At 41.7% G+C, this 22,517-nt stretch overlaps 1 protein-coding gene across 4 annotated transcripts in view; it reads left to right on the top strand.

Annotated features, from left to right (window-relative positions):
• Positions 1-22,517, top strand: part of FARP1 (FERM, ARH/RhoGEF and pleckstrin domain protein 1) — a 322,334-nt gene that overhangs the window by 270,785 nt on the left and 29,032 nt on the right. For all 4 annotated transcript variants that reach the window (XM_073569548.1, XM_073569547.1, XM_073569546.1 and 1 more), the window contains exons 14-17: positions 9,851-10,038; positions 10,839-10,928; positions 11,777-11,910; positions 12,507-12,588. In XM_073569548.1, coding sequence (XP_073425649.1) covers positions 9,851-10,038; positions 10,839-10,928; positions 11,777-11,910; positions 12,507-12,588 — 494 coding nt within the window. The remainder of the gene's footprint in view (positions 1-9,850; positions 10,039-10,838; positions 10,929-11,776; positions 11,911-12,506; positions 12,589-22,517) is intronic.

Here is a 22,517-nt window from a genome sequence, read left to right as displayed (position 1 = left end):
TGCAAGCAGTATGTGATTCAGTCTTCCTGTGGCTTGGGCAGAAAGAATCTTTCAGGTCCCCTTTAAAATCTTAAGACCAAAAAATATATCCTTATACAAAGTACAGTTAATATTTCTGCATTAATGATCTGTTCGTTTCTTACTTTTATGCTTGTTTTGTTGCTATCTTTTATACAGACCATAAAATCAATTGCTAACTTCATTAGACCTTCTGTTGTTGTTCAGTCCCCTAAATAAAAAAAAAATGATCAAATCCATTAGTCTTAAGAGACACGGCAGATGGCTGTCCTCGGCTCACATGGATTTCTATTAGTTCTAATCTTCACAGCTAGTTGTTTGGGGTCTGCCGCAGTCACTTCAACAAGTAAAGTCTGTAGTTATAGGTAGTATAGAAATACCTTTAAGCCCAGGGTTTAGAATTTAAGAACCTTTGGCCTTCAGAAATTGAACATCTATAATATTCCAATTTACTAGAAGTTGTTTTTTGCCATTTCTCAAGGCCCATGACGAATGTATAGTGAATTTAGGACAATTAAGTGATAATCAGAATTGAGAGTGCTCAATAGTTAATAACTTCTAGGTAGCCAAGTATGCGTTAAGCATTTTAATATGTTATTAGTTGCCTATACACTATCAGGCGTCGTTATTCTTTTCTAGATGTGTGTCATTGTTACATTTCAGTCCTACATTTATATTTCTTGGGTCAAGATGAAACTTCTCTCTTGGACTTTTTATGTATCCAAGAGAATTAGACATTGGCTATTTTATTTCATTAGAGGCCGTCCACTTCCATTACTGTGCTCAGGACATCTATGCCCATCTGGCATTACCAACTACTACAACTTACTTCATGCTTGTTACAAAATAACACACAGAACTCACAAATGTAATACTGCGAGCCGTCCTTTCCTCTATATGTTTCGTCTGGTTGCTTGTCTACTAAATATATTTTATCTTTAATGCAGAGAAATCTGCAGATGACACTAACCTGAAACACACAAGGTGGTCTTATGTGCCCGGCTTTCGTTGCCTGTTTGTTCCACTTTCTAAACCACCTCTTATGACACTAATTTTCTGATAATCTACTACTCTGGGAAAGACATTCTCATTTTTGTCATTTGTTAACAACTGTAAGAAAGAAATGTGCTTATGTTGCATTGTAATTATTGCTTTTGTCAGCATGTATCCTAATATGTGGAAGGGGGCTTCTGTCTTCATCTTCCAGCATGTTTTATCCTGTACTTTACATTTTTCTTGGCCCTGTTTTAATGTTTCTTTTCTTTGGATGGATTATCCTTATATGCATAAAGATGTCTTTCTTTTTGTAACAGTGATCCAGCCTTCCATGGATTATAATCGGAGCCTATTAGCCAGATATAAACTAGGATGGCATAACACATGCCTTCTAGTACCTGGTGTGTTCATTAGATCCTTCTGTCACCTTGGCATGAGCAAATCTCATAATGTGCTGGTGAATAGTCCAATGCCAGCAATCTACCTTTCATGAGGGAATGCCTATGATTCACATCATATCTTTTTCTGCCTCTACGATTTCCTCTGCTGGTTTGTCCAGTCTGAAAAATCCATGTTCATTGGATCACTGTTGGCTATGAAAGGTGTCTTGTTTAATGGGCTGTATGTATGGCTTTGGTTTATCATTGGTGTCTGTACTGGAATCACTGACATGTGGACCGGTGACAGATGCTAGTGTTAATCCACAGGCTGCTACCTAATATATTGATGTGTAAGAATATGACCTAAAAGCATGAGTGCACCGACTGCCTATATACCGCTCAGCTTGGTGTATCACTGTGCATGTTGTACGTTCCTTTCCTGCACCCATGCCAGGAGTATTGCCTGCACCAAACCTGCTGTACTGCTGTCATTTGCTTATCTGTTTTTTTGTCAATCTGCCGACCAACTGTGGTGGCAACCTAGTCACTGGTAAGATTTGTGATGTACCATTCAATCCCTTCTTATGTAGTGTATTTCTTTGTACTTTGTTTGAAAACATTATTTTTTCTATGGCACTTATTAGGCAGAAGGTATTGTATTTTTCTGGATTGAACTGTTATTTATCGTTCCCATTGCAGATCCTTTATATATTTCACTTCCAATTTGACTAGTCAAAAAGCTGGAGCATCTTTCTTTACCGTTGTGATACATGGCCCAATTTAAAGAGGTGCTCCTTAAATAGAACAAAAAAATAACTAGAAGAAATGTCAATGCAAATGCATTCCTAAATACATTTACTTAGCAAATCACGATCGTTTCGTCTAGGCCAGGTAATCACTAAAATGTCTACCGTCTAGTTACAGGCACCTGTCCGAACGTTCAAGGACAGGTTAATGTCAGTGTAAAAGCACATCGGCCATTTTAATTATATAGTGATTGTCTCACAACTATCGTGGGTTACTAATTAAATGTATTTAGGAATTTATTTAAAACTATGAATGTTTTATTGTTAAACTGTAAATCCCAAAAAGTTTAGTGGTAATGGACTATAAGGCTACGGCCCACTATCAGTATTTGTTCAGTAATTTTTCTCAGCGTTTGTAAGCCAAAACCAGTTGAGGAACAATCAGAGGACAAGGTATAATAGAAACAAGTGCACCATTTCTGCACATTTGACCCACTCCGGGTTTTGGCTTACAAATACAGATGTGAAATACTGACTAAATACTGATAGTGTAGCCTTAGTCGTAGTTTATTATGGACAATTTGCATCTTCGTTAAATTGGCCCTTGGCCTAGGCAATCTTCACACTTTTATTTGCTCATTTCTGGTTTCTATTGCATTTTGACAGCCAGAAAAGCTTATCATGCTGGTTTATTCTATCAAGTTATTCCACTGAAACCTAATGGACTCAGTTTAAGGCAAATAGGATCCATTGGAAAAATGATCATATCGAATAATTCCTGGCTCCTGTAAACATAGATCCCATGACTCTACTGTGAAAAGAGCCTTACACTCATGTGCATGTGTAGTTGTACTGTTTAACCCCTTAGCGACCGGCAATACGCCTTTTAACGGCGGTATTTATCTGTATTAAAACCACAGCGCCGCCAATTCACGGCACTGTGGAGAAAGTGAATAGCGCCCCCCAGGGTCGGATTTTCTCCGGGGTCTCGGCTGCCGGGGGTAGCCGAGACCCCAGAGAACATGAATCTGTCGGTTTTTACCAACCCCGCTTTTGCGATCGCCGTTATTAACGGCGACCGCAAAAAAAAAAAAAGCCGCGATTTTACATTTAATTTCTCTTTCCTCTGATGTGATCGCACATCAGAAGAGAGAGAAAGAGGGTCCCCGATCCCCCCCCCCGTACCTCCCGGTGGTGCACTGTCCCCTCCCGGTGGTCCTGCGTCCCGCCGACGTCCTCCGGTAGGTGCTGCCATCTTGGATCCGGGGAAAATGGCGGGTGCATGCGCAGTGCGCCCGCCGGGACTCTGCCAGCTCCGGCTGGCAGATTCCATTCATTCATTTTGATCACGATGATAAACTATCATCGTGATCAAAACAAACAAAATAGTACATAAACCCCCCCGTTTATCACCTTAGTTAGGCCAACATAAAATAAAGAAAATATTTTTTTTTCAGTTTTCCGTTAGGGTTGGGGTTGGGCTAGGGTTAGGGTTAGGCTAAGGTTAGGGTTGGGCTAGGGATAGGGTTAGAATTAGGGTTAGGGCGATCTAGGATTAGGGTTAGAATTAGGGATTAGGGTTGGGATTAAGGTTAGGGTTGGGATTAGGGTTAGGGGTGTGTTGGGGTTAGGGTTGGAGCAAGAATTGAGGGGTTTCCACTATTTACCAACTTTGGGGGTCTAAAAATTGGGTCTAAAAAATCACTTTTGTGGAAATAAAAAAGACTTTTTATTTTCACGGCTCTGCGTTTATAAACTTCTGTGAAGCGCTTGCGGGTTCAAAGTGCTCACCACACATCTAGATAAGTTCCTTAGGGGGTCTAATTTCCAAAATGGGGTCACTTGGGGGGGTTTCCACTGTTTAGGCCCATCAGGGGCTCTGCAAACGCAACATGACGCCCGCAGACCATTCCATCAAAGTCTGCATTCCAAAATGGCACTCCTTCCCTTCCGAGCTCTCCAATGCGCCCAAACAGTGGTCCCCCCCCACATATGAAGTATAGGTGTACTCAGGACAAATCGCACAACAACTGTGGGGGTATGATTTCTCCTGTTACCCTTGTAAAAGTAAAAATTTGGGGGCGAAATGATCATTTTTGTGGAAAAAAAATGGATTTTTTATTTTCACGGCTCTACGTTATAAACTTCTGTGAAGAACTTGAAGGTTTAAAGTGCTCACCACACATCTAGATAAGTTCCTTAATGGGTCTAGTTTCCAAAATCGGGTCACTTGTTGGAGGTTTCCACTGTTTAGGCCCATCAGGGGCTCTGCAAACGCAACATGACGCCCGCAGACCATTCCATCAAAGTCTGCATTCCAAAATGGCACTCCTTCCCTTCCAAGCTCTCCCATGCGCCCAAACAGTGGTTTCCCCCCACATAAGGGGTATCAGCTTACTCAGGACAAATCGCACAATAACTGTGGGGGTATGATTTCTCCTGTTACCTTTGTAAAAATAAAAATTTGGGGGCGAAAAGATAATTTTTGTGGAAAAAAATGGATTTCTTATTTTCACAGCTCTACGTTATAAACTTCTGTGAAGCACTTGAAGGTTCAAAGTGCTCACCACACATCTAGATAAGTTCCTTGGGGGGTCTAGTTTCCAAAATGGGGTCACTTGTTGGAGGTTTCCACTGTTTAGGCACATTAAGGGCTCTCCGAACGCAACATGGCATCCGATCTCAATTCCAGCCAATTCTGCGTTGAAAAAGTCAAACGACGCTTCATCCCTTGCGAGCTCTGCCGTGTGCTGAAAAAGTGGTTTACCCCCACATATGGGGTATCGGTGTATTCAGGAGAAATTGTACAACAAATTTGGTGGTTGATTTTCTCTTTTAACACTTGTGAAAATAAAAAAAATTGGTTCTGAATTAAATTTTTTGCAAAAAAAAGGTAAATGTTAATTTTTTCCTTCCACATTGCTTCAGTTCCTGTGAAGCACTTAAAGGGTTAATAAACTTCTTGAATGTGGTTTTGAGCACCTTGAGGGGTCTAGTTTTTAGAATGGTGCCACTTTTGAGTATTTTCTGTCATGTACACCCCTCAAAATGACTTTAAATATGATGTGGTCCCTAAAAAAAATGGTTTTGTAAATTTTGTTGTAAAAATGAGAATCATTGTTCAACCTTTAACCCTTATAACTTCCTAACAAAAAAAAATTTTGCTTCCAAAATTGTGATGTAAAGTAGACATGTGGGAAATGTTATTTATTAAGAAATTTTTGTGACACATGTCTCTGATTTAAGGGCATAAAAATTTAAAGTTTTAAAATTGCAAAATTTTCGCCATATTTCCGTTTTTTTTCATAAATAAACACAAGACTTATCGAAGAAATTTTACCACTAACATGAAGTACAATATGTCACGAAAAAACACTCTCAGAATCACCGGGATCCATTAAAGCGTTCCAGAGTTATAACCTCATAAAGTGACAGTGGTCAGAATTGTAAAAATTGGCCCGGTCATTAAGCTGCAAACTGGCTCTGTCGCTAAGGGGTTAATTCTCTATTTTGAAAGAAGGTTCGTTTGGTAGTGTAATATTCCAATTCTTATTATCCTAAGGTGCCTATATGCTTTGGGTAGCATCGAACCACCAATTGCATGCTTATGATTTCATGGGGGAGCCGGGAATAAGAGTCCAGAGAATGCTGGCAGCAGCTTCTGTCTGTGGAGCAAAAAATGGGGCATATTGAAATCCTACATGACTGATCCTGCTTGCCCTATCCCCTGACATCTGATGTTAAAGGTAGAGTTAGGAAATTCCGACTTTGCTTGAATAGTTACAAAACAGTCCTGCAGAAATCAGTTGGTTACATGTAATGTGCATGGGGGCATCATTGAGATGTGTACAGTGAAAACATTTATTTTTAACTCCTAACAGTAAAATACGATTTGTAGATTATGTTGCGATTCACCATTACAGGGTAGATAGTAGTAGCTGGCGGAGTAGATACTATTTGCGAAGGATTACGCATGTTTTGTATTTGTTTTACATTGTTAGACAGAAAATGTATAATATACTCTCACACGTTGCCTGACAGTCTTGTCTGCGAAAGTGTTGGTGCAAGGGTGATCTCTTAAGCAAGGCTTCGTAGTATCAATTTTATTTTTAATTCCCTTCTGAATTTCCATTCTGTTTGCATGGTATTTTCTTACAATCTGGAGTGAATGTTTTATATATCTTTTGTAGGATAGTTTTATTTTCATTGCAGTACTTGTGATATTCTCATTTCAAAGCATTTCACTGTACTACTGTTCTCTAGCATTAATAAAACTGGCACATTATTTGTGTCATCTCTTAAATGTGATTTGAATATTGTGTATTAGTTTTTTAGAAGCAAATATATGGCCATAATATTATTTTTTACAGTAAACTGCTTGAGCAGGTCTGAATATGTGTGACTGTTTAGTTTTCCTGCGTGCAACTCTTTTTGTCAGGTGTCACCCTCCATGCATACTCGCAACATCATGGACCGCTAAACACAAAAATATCAAAGCGCTTCCTCCGTTATTCTGTTCTGATGTTTCATCCTATTTTGCATATTTGCCTGCAATTAAACTGAGCAATATATAAGAAAAACTCTGTGCCTTAAGAGCTTGGCCATCTCCTCTCATTCACCCTCACTCTCACTGTATCTGGCTGTAAGACAACTGTCTGCAGCAGAAGCCTTCTTGTGTGCTGACTGCAGTATGACAAAATGAATCACTGAGTCCTGCCCCATTGCCCAAGGGTATAGGGTTTAATCTGTCCTTCAGCCAATCAGAAAGACATTACCCATTTGTTCTGTGCCGGACTGAATGTTAAATAGTCGTTGTGGAGTAAAAGAACGGAAACAAACTGCAAGTAATGTTTAAAACAAACTAAACACCCTGTTAAGTCCCTAGCTACTCCGATGCAGATGCTCCAATAGTCCCTTTTTCTGGAGGGACATCATGCAGTACATGAATGAGACTGCATTAGATACTTGTTGGCCTTAGCAGAGATGCTTAGTGGGCATATGGCAGACATGTTCGGTTATATACAATAAAAGATCATCTCTTTAGCAGGAAACAATGTTTGTTTCTTTTAAAGCTTTTCCCGCTGTCAGTTATATTCCTTCAGATGTCGGACAACCCTTTTTAAAGGCAAGTTGTCAGCAGGTTGTTGCTATGTAATGTGAGAGGACCAAAATGTAGGAGCACAGTCCCTGATATTACAAATGTGCCACATATTGGACTGTGTTTTACTGTATCAATCATCATTTTATAAGCAGTAGATTATCTTCACATGACCATTTGGAACTGTGCATGGTAGTCTAACCACTCTCCCAGCACTCTGCTTTCTGTCACTATACAGTGTACACAGAAAGCTGTGGTGTGGGCCGGGGTTATACACCAATCGGCAAATAAGCTCTGCTAGATCTGCAGCAGAGAAAACCGTGACTCTATCATGACTGCTGCACTCAATATACTTAGTGGTACATCATTGTATGTGTCCCTACACATATCATGGTTCTGTCAGATTCCATAGCAAACTCTTCTGACAGATTCCCTTTAAATCATTCCTTGTCTAAGCCCCCTTCCATTTATCAGTCAATGTTTGTTTTAGGAACATTTAGAAAATCTTCGGACTGACATGGACTCTCCAATTTTTTTAATGTTTGTGTTCTTTCACCCGTACCCCTTTGAAATTGCACTGTTTTGTTACTGCTCATATGTTCTAGTGGAAAACCTATGAGATGTCTTTGCAATCCATTCACTCCCTGCACTTCCCCCAGATTATCAAAAGTTTAGGGCCCAGGTGAGTATTATGTTGGGTTGAGAGACAGATTAAAGCATTTTTCCAGTACTATGATTGATAACCTATACGTAGATCAGATCCTCAATAGCACACTGGTGATGTTTCAACACCTGGCACCTCAACTATCGGCTGTGGCTATCTCTAAACAGTGTGATGGAGTAGACTTTAAGTGTACACTGTCAGATGCTGTAGATCAAAAAGCACAAGTTTTAAGGAGCAGTATCTTGATCAACGGGGCATCACTGCTGATGTGATGTTGATTGAGAGCTGGCTCCCTGCAGTTAGACAGCGGGAGCCAGCTGTCAAGCAGCATGGCATCAGCAGTGCCCCCCCCACACACACACCCTTTCAACATAGCAGAACAGAAAGAACTTCTATGTCGATGTGAAGTCACAGGAAGCGGGAGAATCGCCAGTAGAATGGGCCGTGACCACTTTGAAACAGGAGAGATCGTCACAGGGCAGAAAAGGCAGGTAGTTATCAGCTACCTTTCAATCAGTGTTTAGCCTCATAAGGCGAAAAAGCCAGTTTATAACCCCTTTACTTTTTGGTTTTGCCTGGAGTTGTCCGCACATAGTAGGAAAAACACTGAATTTTAACCTTTTAATTATATCAAATTGAGAGGATCTTCACAAAGTTAACGGAGTGCAGGAAGACTGTTTGGGCCATCGATGGCTGCATAGTAATTTATCCTAACACTTGGGCTTTAGTCATACTACGTTTTCAGAATTGTTTTGCATACTGATTTATCCACTAAGTCGGAGCAGGTTTCAGTAGGCTGCTTTGAAGATAACAGCGTAAAATTTGTCTCCTAAACGGATAAAGTTGCACATGACCCCACACACAAGATTGCTGTTAGCTCTCATTCACACTTCAGTGCCTTTTATTGATCCAGTATTCTGAAGCATTACGCACACATTGACTTATTCATTTTAGGGAGGCTTCTATATCTGTAGTGATTTGGCAACCCGTATGCTTTAATAAAATTAAACATTACAGGTACAAAACTAAAATATTGGGGGAATTTAGAACACTGCTATAGCGGCTCATTTCATAAACTGTCCCTATTAGAAATGACTAGTCGAGAACATTGTGTATTGGCTGTTAATTTGTGTTAAAGCGCGCAGACATGACACTTACGTATTGCGTCCTCCCAGGCACTGGTATTTCAGGTTTTCTTCTAAGTGCACTCATGGTTTCCATCTCATCTCTCCAAAGACATGATGTGCCGATTGTTTACTGCCATTGCTGTTCATCTGCCCATTTCTCTTCGCTGAGTGTAGACTAGCTGTGCTAGGATTTCTGTCACAAGCGTTCAATGGAGCATGAATGGAATGACGGCAAAAGGTATACCACGTCTGTTGTGTGTAGTACTGGTAATGTAGTTTGCTCGGCCCTGTCACTTTGTGAATGCTATGAAGTTTCGTATGATAGAAAGTCTCTTCTGTTTAGATCCTTTGTAGCAAATGTGTATTCAGTAGTTGCTTTGCAGCTCCATTACTGTTATATAGTATGCTCCACTTAATGGCATGGCATTGAAAAGCCATTGCATTATCTACAAAAACACATAAATGGCTTCAACAAACTTGTAATTCTTATATTGAATAGTCATAGATGCATACTGGAGAAGAAATGCTGTGCTCTGATAACATTGTGCACTTTGTACCTAAAAAAAAAATATTTCCTTACCTTACATGATATTGATGTTTTTAGTAAATATTACCATAATTGAAATTTTTAATTGCTTGATCCTTTCCTGACAATTATTGTATCATCTAATCACTGAATCTGTCATTGACAGTTCTCCGGTATATCACAGTTCAGTACATTTCTCCCAGTGTGTTTGTACTTTAGTATCGTTGTAAGCATCGATGTTTCTGAGCTTGGCAGAAAACAGAGCACTGAATGTTTCTGTTTTTGCTCCTGGCAGGTTCTTTGACAGGGAGCCCACACCTTTCAGAACTATCTATCAACTCTCAAGGAGGAACGACTGGACTCAACTCTACACTGTCACCGAACTTAAGTCCTGATGGGAAGCCTTCTTCTCCACTAATAAGCCCATTGTTGAATGAACCTATCTGCATCAGAACTGATGATGAGGAAGATAGCCGTAAAAAGGTATACTTTTGTTTTTAATGATATATATGAAAAGACTTTCCAAGCCCTAACTATACGACAAATACACTGATCTTTTAGTCTTCTCTAACAATGTTAGTATTTTAAGATTGATATTTAATGTAGATAAAGGTAGAGTAAAGCACGTAGGACAGAGTAATTCTATTGCTACATTAAATGGGACCATACTTGGGACTAGAGAACAGGAGAAGCACTTCAGTATTCTGGTTACAAGTAAGCTGAGCAGCAGTACTCAATGTCAAGCAGCAGCTGCAAAAGCAAACAAGATTTTAGGGTGTAACAAAGAGATAAAGTCCTGTGATCTCAACATAGTTACCCCTCTATAAATCACTTGTGAGGCCACATTTAGAATATAGGATCCAGTTTTGGGCTTCATATTTTAAAAAGGATATTCAGAAGTTAGTCAGTTCAAAGGCGGGCAACAAGATTATTACAAGGGATGGAAGGTCTGTCATATGATGAGAGGTTGGAAAAGTTGGGCTTGTTTATCATTAATCATTTATATGGATAAATATATGTGTGGCCAATACAAAGGACTGGCACATGACTTATTCCTTTCAAAGACCATACTAAGTACCATGGGCATTCATTATGGGTGGGAAACAGGCAATGCCGACAGCTAAATGAAAAAGGGCTGGATGCTTTCCTGAGGAAACATAACATTGTGGGTTATACTTAATTTAGTGACAAATTGTACAATTGGTGAAGAAATGTTAAACTTGATGGACCTACGTCTTTTTTCAACCTATGTAACTTCCATTGCGTTAATATGTCCTCTGCAGAGATTTCCCACAGACAAAGCCTACTGTATTGCAAAGGAGGTTTCTGCTACAGAATGCACCTACCTTAAAGACCTAGAAGTTATTACAGTGGTAAGTTCTCCTCTGGCATATTGCGTTCAACAAACCTGGAAGTCTTCATTTAGGAATAATGCAATTTCTAATCTAGTTAAACCGTCTGTTATAGGTAAACCAGGAGAAAACACAGAGCATGCAATAAAAAATAGTCAAATTTTATTAGAGTAAAGTACTACAGATAACATGTATATAACGATGTGCTCTACATGGAGGTTTAGGGTACTTTGGGTGGATACTGTCTGCTTTTGTTCTCATTAGCACATTGTTATATACATGTTATCTGTAGTACTTTACTCTAATAAAATTTGACTATTTTTTATTGCATGCTCTGTGTTTTCTCCTGGTTTTCATTTGATTTCCTGAGCTTATGCACATTGGCGTTGGTGGTTGGGTGTTCCCCTTCCCCATTACGCCATATCATGTTTAAGGGGTTCTTGCTTTCACGTCTGTTATATGTGTAGATTATTATAAATGGTTTATATACAGATATGTACATAATGGATGCATACAAAATAGGCTGTTATATGGATTATGTCGTCAATACAGTCAAGATGGTCAGGTTTCCTCCCTCTAATACTTACTAAGACCCTTTGTAAACAGTGTAGCATTTTTTTGTCCAATGTTCCTGCGCCCTGGTCAGCAGGACCAGCTGTAATTCCCTCTTGGCAACCTTGAAAATGGGCATATATACACACAAAAACACTTCACCAAAACCCCTTTGTATTCTCAGAAAACATCTAAGTTGGATGTTAAAGATTCAATACAAAATGTTACAATGGGTTACACAACCATCTCCACACTCCCAGATCTCCATGATCTCCATTGCGATATAGAAATCTGTCATGTATGCGTTTCCCTTTCAGTGGTTTCAGAATGCTGCAAACAAAGATGACTCCATGCCTGAGCAACTAAAAAACCTAATGTTCGCCAACTTTGAGCCCTTACATAAATTCCACCAAAATTTCCTAAAGGAGATTGACCAGAGACTTGTCATTTGGTAAGATATGTTTGTTTTATCTGAATTTCTCCAGGTGCCGCTGCTTGGTGTCTAAATTTGCATGATCCCGAGAAAATAAAGAATATTATTTTGTCAAATTAAAAAAAAAATATATACAACAAATCGCTTATAAATTTTAGATTTGGGCCGTGGAATTGTACACAAACTAGTATGCATTTTGAAATGTGAGCAAATTTGTATATTATTTGCTCTATTATGAAAACCTACAGCATTTTAAATGTGTTTTCTGCATCCAGGTTTTCCTTTTTGCAAAGAAAACCATTTTTTGACCATCCAGTACATGATTATAAAACGTAAAATTATATGGGCAAAATGAGATGACCACAAAATGGCAACCATGCTTTGTCTGTTTTCTCTTGGGGTTGTGATACCTTATCGTATACCCTTCCATTGAATCTTCTTTCAGTCTTGTTAAAAGCCTGTTTTAATTTATTTAGTTTGAATGTCTATTATTTTATTTGAATCTATTTATTAATATTTTTGGGTGGAGTGCTTGTTTCTAAAATTAATAATGCTATTAATTTCAACGTACCGTACATTCTTTCTTTCCTATTTCAAAATTGCATTTTTGACAGGGAGGGCAAGTCCAACTCACATATGAAAAGTGATAATCAGAAAATTGGGGATGTTATGCTGAAGAACATTCAGGGCATGAAGGTATTCTCGATATTATTATTTACATTTTAATTCATAATGTTCATTTTACATACTAATTGTAGCAACATCTTAGCTGAAAATGACCAGACCTTCTAACCGAAAAAAGCAAGAGTGAGCAGGTGCAAGCTACTATGGCCACATAATATACAAACCAAAGAATACAGCAGTATTCTACCTATGCTAAGATGTATACAAACACTGAATATATGAAATTTAGATTGCATTACCGCTATATAGAATATACTTTTTATTATATTATTTGTATACTTATTAACTTGGCGACCTGTGTCATCATGCCTCTGTTCTTGCCCTGCTTTGCCAGTTTTTACTAAGCTAGGCAAAACTGGCATGTAAACCTCAAAAATTGCAAATTTTTTGCGCAGTGTAGAGTTGTGACTTATCAAAGTGTTTTATGCCAGATTTCAGGCGAAAACACTTTGATGAATCAGGCCTATATTTTTATATGATTTACTATTTTTTTCCATTGAGATATAGAGCGGTCACTCTCCCCATACAGCACATAATAATAGCTTTCCTTCCAATAAAAAGTGCTTCTCTCAGGAAAATCCTATGAGACCATAGATGAAGAAAGATTACAAATAAACATATCTCAGCTGAGGAATATATCGTGGCCATGACTACTTCTAGTACAACTTCAGACAACCAAAATCTTTGAATCCCAGAACAGTCTCATATAAAATGGCAGAAATCAGAATGGTGATTATGACAGCAATTCTGTGACATTTTTCCCATACTATATAGGCAGGAAGAAGTTAAAAGGGGTTGTCAAGCGTTTTGGTTAAAGTAAATCCTCACAGTGTGCACACCGCACAATGCCAAGATTCTCCAGCGCCAGCAGTAGGATTGGGCGGATACGTGATCACTAGTATGCGATTTACATACTTCTGGCCACATTCCAACTAAACTTATCCAGCTTTGTTCAATTCACTTATAGTGATCGAGACAACACACATCTAGTCAGTACATGGCCACATGTATGCAAATCACCTACTTGCGGTCACGTACCCACCCACTCTTGGCACCTGAGTATCCTGACAGTGCATAGTGTGCATGCTGTGAGAATTCACAAGTCTGTAGTCACATAGAATGACTGCAGATTTTAACCACAAGGATGGACAACCCTTTTAAGTAACTCTGATGTACAATGTACAGTTGAGTCACTTTAATATTTGCTGTTGGGAAGACTAGTGTAGGTGACTAGCTTGTCCATTAATGTAAAAATGTAATAATGACATTTTCCTGCCTAGAACAGGCTACTCCTCTGTGAGACATATGACACCCTGCTCTGCTCTCACTGCAGAGAGAATATAATTTGAGGGGCAGTACAGCAGAGCTGACAGTACTATGAGAGGAGAGCTGATTGAAAGGTTTGTAATGTGCCACAGCGAAATACCGCTATTCTGCCCCTCCCCCCACAACAGTCATCTGAACTTTACTGCCATCAATTTCTTTTTTTTAATCAGATAGTTTTTATTAAAAGTTTTGGAAATGACAGGCATGTACAACTTACAACATGTTATCAAACATTCCCTTCCCCCATAACACCCCCCTCCCCTTGTCCGATGGCATGGACTGGTACATAGCGAATAAACCCAATGGTATCACACAGCCAAATCACTTGAGAAAAGGCAAGAAACAACCGACAGGAGACCACCTCCAAAGCCCACCCACTAATCCAGAAGATTCGAGGCTGCCAGGCTGGGAATCTTCAACCATCCCTCCCATATTTTCCCAAAAATATGCGGCGCACCTCTCCTAAGATACACAGACTTTTCCCTATATAATATTTGGTTCAACCTTTTAATATATTCTTTTCTTGAGGGGATTTTGTCAGAAATCCAGTGATAAGCTATCAGCTTTCGGGCCACAAATAGCATTCTGGCCACAGCAATTTTAAGATATTGATCCCCTCCCACCTCATCAACATAACCCAGAACACAAATCATGGGGTCCCTGGGAATATCCTGTCCCGTGACCAAGTGTATAAGGCCAAGGACCACGATCCAAAATATCTGCAGGCAAGAACATGTCCACATCATGTGTAAAATGTCCGCATTATCTGTTGTGCACTTGGGGCACCTTGAATCCGACCGCAACCCTCTATTAAACAACCATTCGGGAGACCTGTATGTCCTATAGAGGACATATAGCTGAGACAGGCGGCCAGGCTCACTAAGAGACAATCTGGGAATCATCTGTAGAATCGAGTCCCACTGCTCCACTGATATCGTACCCAGCTGTTGTTCCCACTTTATCAGTGCGCCAATAGGATGCCTTGACAGGACCTGTCCAAGTAAGCCACCATACACCATTGAAATCAGTCCTCTGGTGGACCCTTGCATACCGAGCCTATGAATAAGGACGTCATGGTGTATGGTTAGGTCAACTTTTTTGCTCTGCACCATATACGCGTGACGCAGCTGCAAATATTGATAAAACATAGAGCGTTGGAGGGGAAATTCCCGTCCCAGATGCTCGAAAGTTTTAAAAACCCCTCCCTCCACCAGCTGCGACACCCACCATATGCCAATCCGCCTCCAGTGAGCAAAGCCTCTGACCGTTTTCATACATGTCAAATGCTGATTGTCCCATATGGGGGAGTATTGTAAGACCGCGTATTACTCTCAGCTGCCTCAGCTTATCCCATACTCTCACCATTAGAAGCACCGTAGGAAACCTGGATGCAAGAGATCGAAATCTACCCGACTCCAGACTCGACACCAGTGATCCCCGTCCCACTAAAAATTGAAGGATCTTCTGACCTCCCACCAAATCCGCCAACTCGCCCTCCATCCCTCCTGCTACATGCTGGCACTGGGAAGACAAAAAATAAAGCCATGGGTTGGGCAACGCAAGTCCCCCCTCATCCTTAGGTTTTTGCAAGTGTTCAAGTTTAATTCTCGTGCCTTGTTTCAGCCAAACGAGCTCTCTAAAAATCATATTAATTTTATGAAACCTGTTCTGAGGAAGCCAGACAGGGGAATTATGAAGGACATATAAGAGTTGCGGCATAACTACCATCTTCAACAGATTCACTCTTCCCACTACAGAGAGGTGTAACTTTGCCCAGGCCTTAACCTTCTGTTTGATCCTGTCCAACAACAGGACAAGATTTAGACTCTCATAATCTGTCAGCTTATTGGATATTTTTATGCCCAAATATTGAAGGGACGTTGCAACCGGCACACCTACCACATCGCAGGAGCTTGAGTCCAGTGGGAGGAGCGCAGACTTCTCCCAGTTAATAACCAGACCCGAGACCTCCCCAAACGCCCCAAGAAGTGTCATCGTGTTTTGTAATGATCTGTCCGCGTCCGCTAAAAATAATAACAGGTCGTCCGCATATAATGCTACCTTCTCCTCATGCTCCCCATACCGGAATCCCTCTATGCCAGCATCCGATCTTATCCTCGAGGCCAACGGCTCCACCGCGAGAGCAAACAGCAGCGGGGATAAAGGGCATCCCTGCCTTGTTCCTCTATGAAGTGAAAAAGGGTCAGACAACTGACCATTAGCCCTCAGCCGAGCACTCGGCTCCGAGTACAAGAGCTTGATCCAGCCAATAAAGCCCGGGCCAAAGCCCATACAGTGAAGCGTCGCCCATAAATAGTCCCACTCCACACTATCAAATGCCTTAGCGGCGTCTAGGGACAGAACCACCCTCTTCCCGGCATTATCAGGCCTCACCTGCATATTCAGATATAATCTCCTAATATTCATAGCCGTCGATTTGTTGGGCATAAACCCCGTCTGGTCAGGGTGTATTAACACAGCTACTACCTTTGAGAGTCGAATGGCCAGGACCTTCGCTAAAAGTTTAATGTCTAGCGTCAACAGGGAGATGGGCCTATACGACGCAGGCAGAGTTGGGTCTTTATCCTTTTTCAACAGCACGGCAATGACAGCTTCTCGCATAGACGGTGGGAGAACACCCCGTTCCAGACTATCATTAAACACTGTCAATAGAGCAGGGAGCAATACCGTTCTATACCGCTTGTATATCTCAGCTGGCAACCCATCTACCCCAGGAGCCTTACCATTGGACATGGTTCCCAGAGCCTCCTCCAACTCGTCCAGACCTAGAGGTCTATCTAGAGAGCGTCTGTCCTCAGGAGTCAACCTTGGGAGATTGGCAGCCTCCAAAAAGGAAACAACATCCTCTGTCGGGGCCCTAGCATGTGAGGAATACAAGTCAGCATAAAATATCTCTAGAATTTTTTAAATCCCCGGTGCGTCAGTGAGCAGTCGCCCATTCACATCTTGAAGACCCGCTATAACCGCCGACCCTCTCTGTGCCGATGTCACGACAGAAAGCAAATGCCCCACACTTTCCGCACTCTCAAAATACTGAGTAGATTGAAACAGCCGTTTTTGCGCCGCCGCCTCTAATGTCTGTTTGGTCACCTTTGACTGCGCCTCCCCCAGTCGCTTCCGAGTGGCAGGTGTGCTCTGCGTTGCAAGGGCCCTTTCCGCATCCTCCAGTTCCCTAAATGTAAGTTGTGATTTTGCCCTGGAGGCTGTCTTTATTTTAGAAATCTCTCGTATGAACATTCCCCTTAAGTATGCCTTTAAGGCCTCCCAGACGATCCCAACAGAAGCCGAGCCTCTATTAAGATTAAGATATTCCTGCAACTCAGGGATAAAGCCGCCATTCTTATCGATTAGCTGCAGCCAAAACGGGTTAAGACGCCAGAGAGGTCTATCATTCCTCCCGTTCCCACCCCCCCTAAGCATGACTGAAACAGGCGAGTGATCAGATACCGTTCGCGCCAAATATTTAACCTCTAAAGTTTTACCCAGCATAAGATCATCACCCAGGGCCAGATCAATGCGAGACAGGGAAGAGTGAGTAGAGGAGAAGCACGAGAATTGACGGACGCCAGGGTTACGGCATCTCCACAAGTCGGTCAAAGCTATCTCCCGCACGAGAACCCCAAATGGCGTAAGATTACCTCCCAGCCTCAGAGGTTCATGGCTACCCCTGTCCCAGTGTGAATCCAGAATATTATTAAAATCTCCCACCACCAAATGCGGAACCCCCGGAAAATCTCTCAGAATGGCCAGAACTTTATAGATAACTCTACTGCTATAAGGCGGAGGTACATATATGGACGTCAAAACCAGTGGGATGGAAAAGATTGTACAAGATAAAAGGACGAATTGCCCCTCTGTGTCCACCACCACTCGGTGGCACTTAAATTGAGTCCTGGAGTGAATCAATATACTAACCCCCCTAGAGTATTGGGAATGAGTAGAGTGAAAGCCCGCCTGTACCCATCTCTTATCCAGGATTCTCAGCGTCTCCTGTGTGAGATGCGTCTCCTGCAAACAAACAACCGCCGGCTTCTGGTCCGCTATGAAGGAGAATATGGCCTGTCGTTTTACTGGCGACTTCAACCCCCTGATATTCCAACTAAGTATCTTAAGATCAGCCATTTTCGTACCATAGCATATTGCCTACCATCTCCCCCCCGGCCGTACCATAGCCAATATTGAAATGTACAAGCATGCCAAAGGACATTTTGAACCCAATCCCTCCCCTCTCCCCCAAAAAAACACCCTCCAACAATTCCTTGGGCTGAACCAAGGGTGCAACAAGTAAGGGTACTGTCGAACCCTTCCACCCAATTCAGCAGGCGCTTCAATTCCTGTTCACTACCCGCATTTGACAGGATACAACCCCACAGCACTTTGCATTGTCCCTTATCCATATTCAGATTAAGGCCCCACAAGGACCACAAATTCTTAAAAAAAGAACAGCATATAACAGAATAATAAAAGAATAGATAGAAATATAACTTCTTAGGCAGTCCATTGCATCAGGACCGCAGACTCCAACCGCATGACTCCATAACAGCTAAGCAAGTCGAGAAACCATCAGCCACATTCCTGCTCCTCCCTCTCCTTCCTCAATTGTCGCTCGTTAAGATCCAACCAGTCCACGGCTTCCCTGGGGTCGGTCCAGAAAAAAGTGGCTTTTATTCCAGGCCTCAACACGCAATTTAGCCGGGAAAAACTTAGAGTACTTGACGCCGCAGGCTCTCAGACGCTTCTTGATGTCTATGAACTTCGCTCTCATCTTCTGAACTTCCGGCGAAAAGTCCGGGTAAATGGAGACTCTGGATCCCTCCATTGTAAGGTCAGGGTGTTCTCTCGAGTATCTAAGGATAGCGTCTCTGTCCCTGTAATGAAGGATTTTAGCCAGCACAGGTCTTGGTGGATGACCAGGGAGGGGGGGCCGAGTCGGGACTCTGTGTGCTCTTTCCACTGCATACAGGTGTGTTAGATTGTCCTCACCTACTGCTTCTTTAAGCCATGTTTCAATGAAGGCAGTAGGATTCTTTCCCTCACAACGCTCTGGCATGCCCACAATACGAACATTATTCCGTCTGGATCTATTTTCAAGGTCATCAGTTTTAGCCCAGACAGCTGCCATATCCTTCTTGAGCTCTGTACAATGCTGTCCTGAGTCAGAGGCTGAATTCTCCACAGCACCCATACGCTTTTCCAGCTGGCTTGTTCTGTCTCTAACACTGTGCAGGTCATGTCGCACAGTCTGCATGGACTCCTGCAGAAAGCCCAGTTGCGTCAGGACATGTGAGATCGCAGTCCCACAGTGCACCACTGCCAGCATTACATCTTTGTTGGTGGGCTCGTCTGGAACTTGCAATTGCAAGGCTGTGAGGTGTTGTTTATTTCTTTCCACCAGATCACTCCAACTAGGCTCAGCTCCCTTCCCCCCCTGCTCTCTGGCATGGGCAGCCTCCTCCTCCTCCCCCATTCCCGGGCTCATGTCCTCTGCCACAGTCTCCTGGTCCAAATCAGATTCCTGGAGAGACTCCTGTTCTGCCTCAGCCGTGCGGGCAAAGCGCTGCAGCCTGGCCGCCACTGCCCTGTTCCTAGCCGCGCTGTCTTCTGCGGCCTCCTCCAAAGCGCGCGCTGAGGCGGCGGCGCCATCTTGGCTCCCCACTCCAGCCTCTCCTGCCACCCTTCTCTGACCTCTTTTCCCCATATCCTGGGGTGAAGCGGCAATCTCCGGTGCCCTGCGGTGTCCACCGACTCCGGTGCAGCCTCCAGGGGTTATACTAGCCGTGCTGTGGGGACGAAACGGCTGAATAAAGCAGGAATATGCGGGAGCTCAGCGGGCACACGTCCTCCTCACATGCCGCTCAGGCCACGCCCCCACTGCCATCAATTTCTAATCATGCAGGAGGTTAGACCAGGAGATCTGTCATATATCTCATAGGCTAGGTTCACATAGCGTTATGGCAGTCCGTTCAATGCATGCGTTAAACGGACTGCGCTAATGCTACTTCTTTTTTTGATCTCGTTATGCGATCACGTTAGGGCAGATGCTCCATCTGCGCAAGCAGTGACTGCCCCTCGAACACTGCAAACCGCATCCGAGGGTCCGTCACAGCATAACGGCACATCACTAATGAATGCTGATTATGCATGCGTTAGCGATACGCTACGTTATGGCAGTCAATGGCAGCTTTAACGGATGCGTTACATCGCGTTAATGCTGCATTGTAACGCGATCCGTTAAACGGACTGCCATAACGCTTTGTGAACTTAGCCATGCACTGAGAAACCAGCTCTAAGTTATGGGTAGGGCATGTTCTTTTTCTGCTGTGTGATGCTAACCAATCATAAGCAGGTAGCATCATACAGAGGGAAGAAGGATATGCCCCTGTTGAAAACTATCTGTTAACAACAACTTGAACTTAACAAAAAGTAACTCATTAGGTGCTAAATGCTTTGGTAACATCTCCACAATGGTGAGGCAAAATAGATAAAAAAACAAAAACATTTTATTCTGCTTTGCAGCTATAATTATATTGTGTTTAGTTCAACATGAAAAATTTGGTGACAGGTCCTCTTTAACCTGTTTATGACATTCGCCGTGCATGTACTGTGCTGTGGAAGCTGCATTCCTGCAAACTGCCATACATGGACGGCCTGACGATCCTGCAAGCTCACTCTGAGCGCCGGCGCGAATAATACAGTGTCAATACTATGTGAGAGCTGACACCCTTTGGCAACGCCCATGATTGGTGCTAGTGTCTCCACAACGACCTGACCTATAAAACTGTCCCACTATTTAATCCCTTCAGTTATCTCTGTCAAAAATTAAATAAATAAAAAGCTTGGCAAAAAACTGCTTTTTCATCATGCCACTGAATAAAAAGTGGAATAAATTACTTTCAAAAAGTCGGATGGACATTAAAATAGTATTGCTGAAAGCGCCATCTTGTTCCGCAAAAAAACAAGCTGCCATACAGCTCCATCAACGCAATAATAAAAAAAAAAAGCTATAGTTCTCAGAATAGACCAATGCAAAATAGTTTTTTCTAGAAAATAATTTTTGTGTTAAAGCACAAATATACATACCGTAATATAAATATGGTATTGCTGAAATCATACTGGCTCAAAGAATTAAGTTATCTTAACACTTTTACCATATTGTGAACGGTATATAAAAGCCCATTTCCTGAATTGCAGGTTATTGTTCATTCTACCTAAGAAAATCGGAATAGAAAGCGATCAAAAAATGTGCAACCGAAAATGGTACCAAAGAAAACGTAAACTCGTCCCACAAAATGCAAGCTCTTCCCTGACTCTGTCGGCAAAAATATAGAAAATCTAGCTCTCTAGTGATGCAAAAACTTTGTTTTAAAAAAATTAGGGTATTTTAGTGTGTGACAGCAGCCAAACATAAAAAAAACTATATCTAATTACTTATACCGCAGGAGGTATGGCATACAAAATAAATTAAAACCAATTCTTGACCTGCTGTTGATTTTTTTCATTCTGCCTTCCAAAAATCACAGTATGGCTCAGCTCACACTTATCCTGCGCTGAGCGCAGCAGGGTTTCGGTTTCCATATAAATCTCTGAAATATGTGATTCAAACGCAACCCGTAGCGGAAGATTTCCTATAATGGAGGCATCGTGGACAGAACGTCGTCTGGCCTTTTATCCAGCGGTGTCCGTCATTTCAAGCGTGCATAAAAACGTGGTTGCCAACAGATTTGTGCACCTCTGAAAAGAAGGACACCGCTGAACAGAGTTCAGACTGAGTCCAGGGTAACTCTGCTGCCTAATTATAGTGAGTGTATCCCTCAGGGATTTCATCTGCAGTACATTACTTGGAGATTTAGATGGAAACCATATTGTAAGTGCTCAGCGTAAAGCTTAGGATAAATGTGATCTAAAATGTTATGTAAAATATTAATCACAAAAAAAGCACTGTATACAGAGTCCGCAAACTAATCTAAGAAAATTTGTCAAATAGCACTTGTTCCATTCCGAGTCATGCTGTGTGGCTAAGCAGTACTGTACAGCCACATATGGGGTATTGCCAACAGAAATTTTGTGACAAATTCTGGTGCCATTTTTACCCAATTTCCCTTGTAAAATCTGGGGCTAAAACACAATTTTTGCAGTAAAAATGGAATTTTTTTTTCTTCACCGCCCAAAGATATAAAATTCTGTGAAATATGTGACAATATAATCATTGCAACTCTAGATAAAATCATTGGGAAGGTGTAGTTTGTAAAATAATGTCAATTATTCTGGGAATTCTGCTGTTTTGGCACCTCTGGGGCTCTGCTAATGTGACATGGCACCCTCATACCATTCTACCAAAATGTGCACTACAGTATGGCGCTCTTTCTCTTCTGAGCTGTGCACTATGCCTCAGTAGTTTTTGACCACATATAAGGTATTGGGATACTCAGGAGAAATTGTGCAACATATTTTGTGGTCCATTTTCACCTATTATTCATTTTGAAAATTGAAAACTTGGGCCAAAAGTAACATTTTACCTGAAAAATGTTAATTTTCCATTGACTCGGCCCAATGTTATACAATTCTGTGAATCTCCTGAGGGTTAAAAATGCTCC

This window comes from Dendrobates tinctorius, unplaced genomic scaffold (assembly GCF_039654945.1).
Source record: "Dendrobates tinctorius isolate UK_male_01 unplaced genomic scaffold, ASM3965494v1 ptg000026l, whole genome shotgun sequence".
NCBI classification, from domain to species: Eukaryota; Metazoa; Chordata; class Amphibia; order Anura; family Dendrobatidae; genus Dendrobates; species Dendrobates tinctorius.
This window is presented reverse-complemented; position numbering and strand designations above follow the sequence as displayed.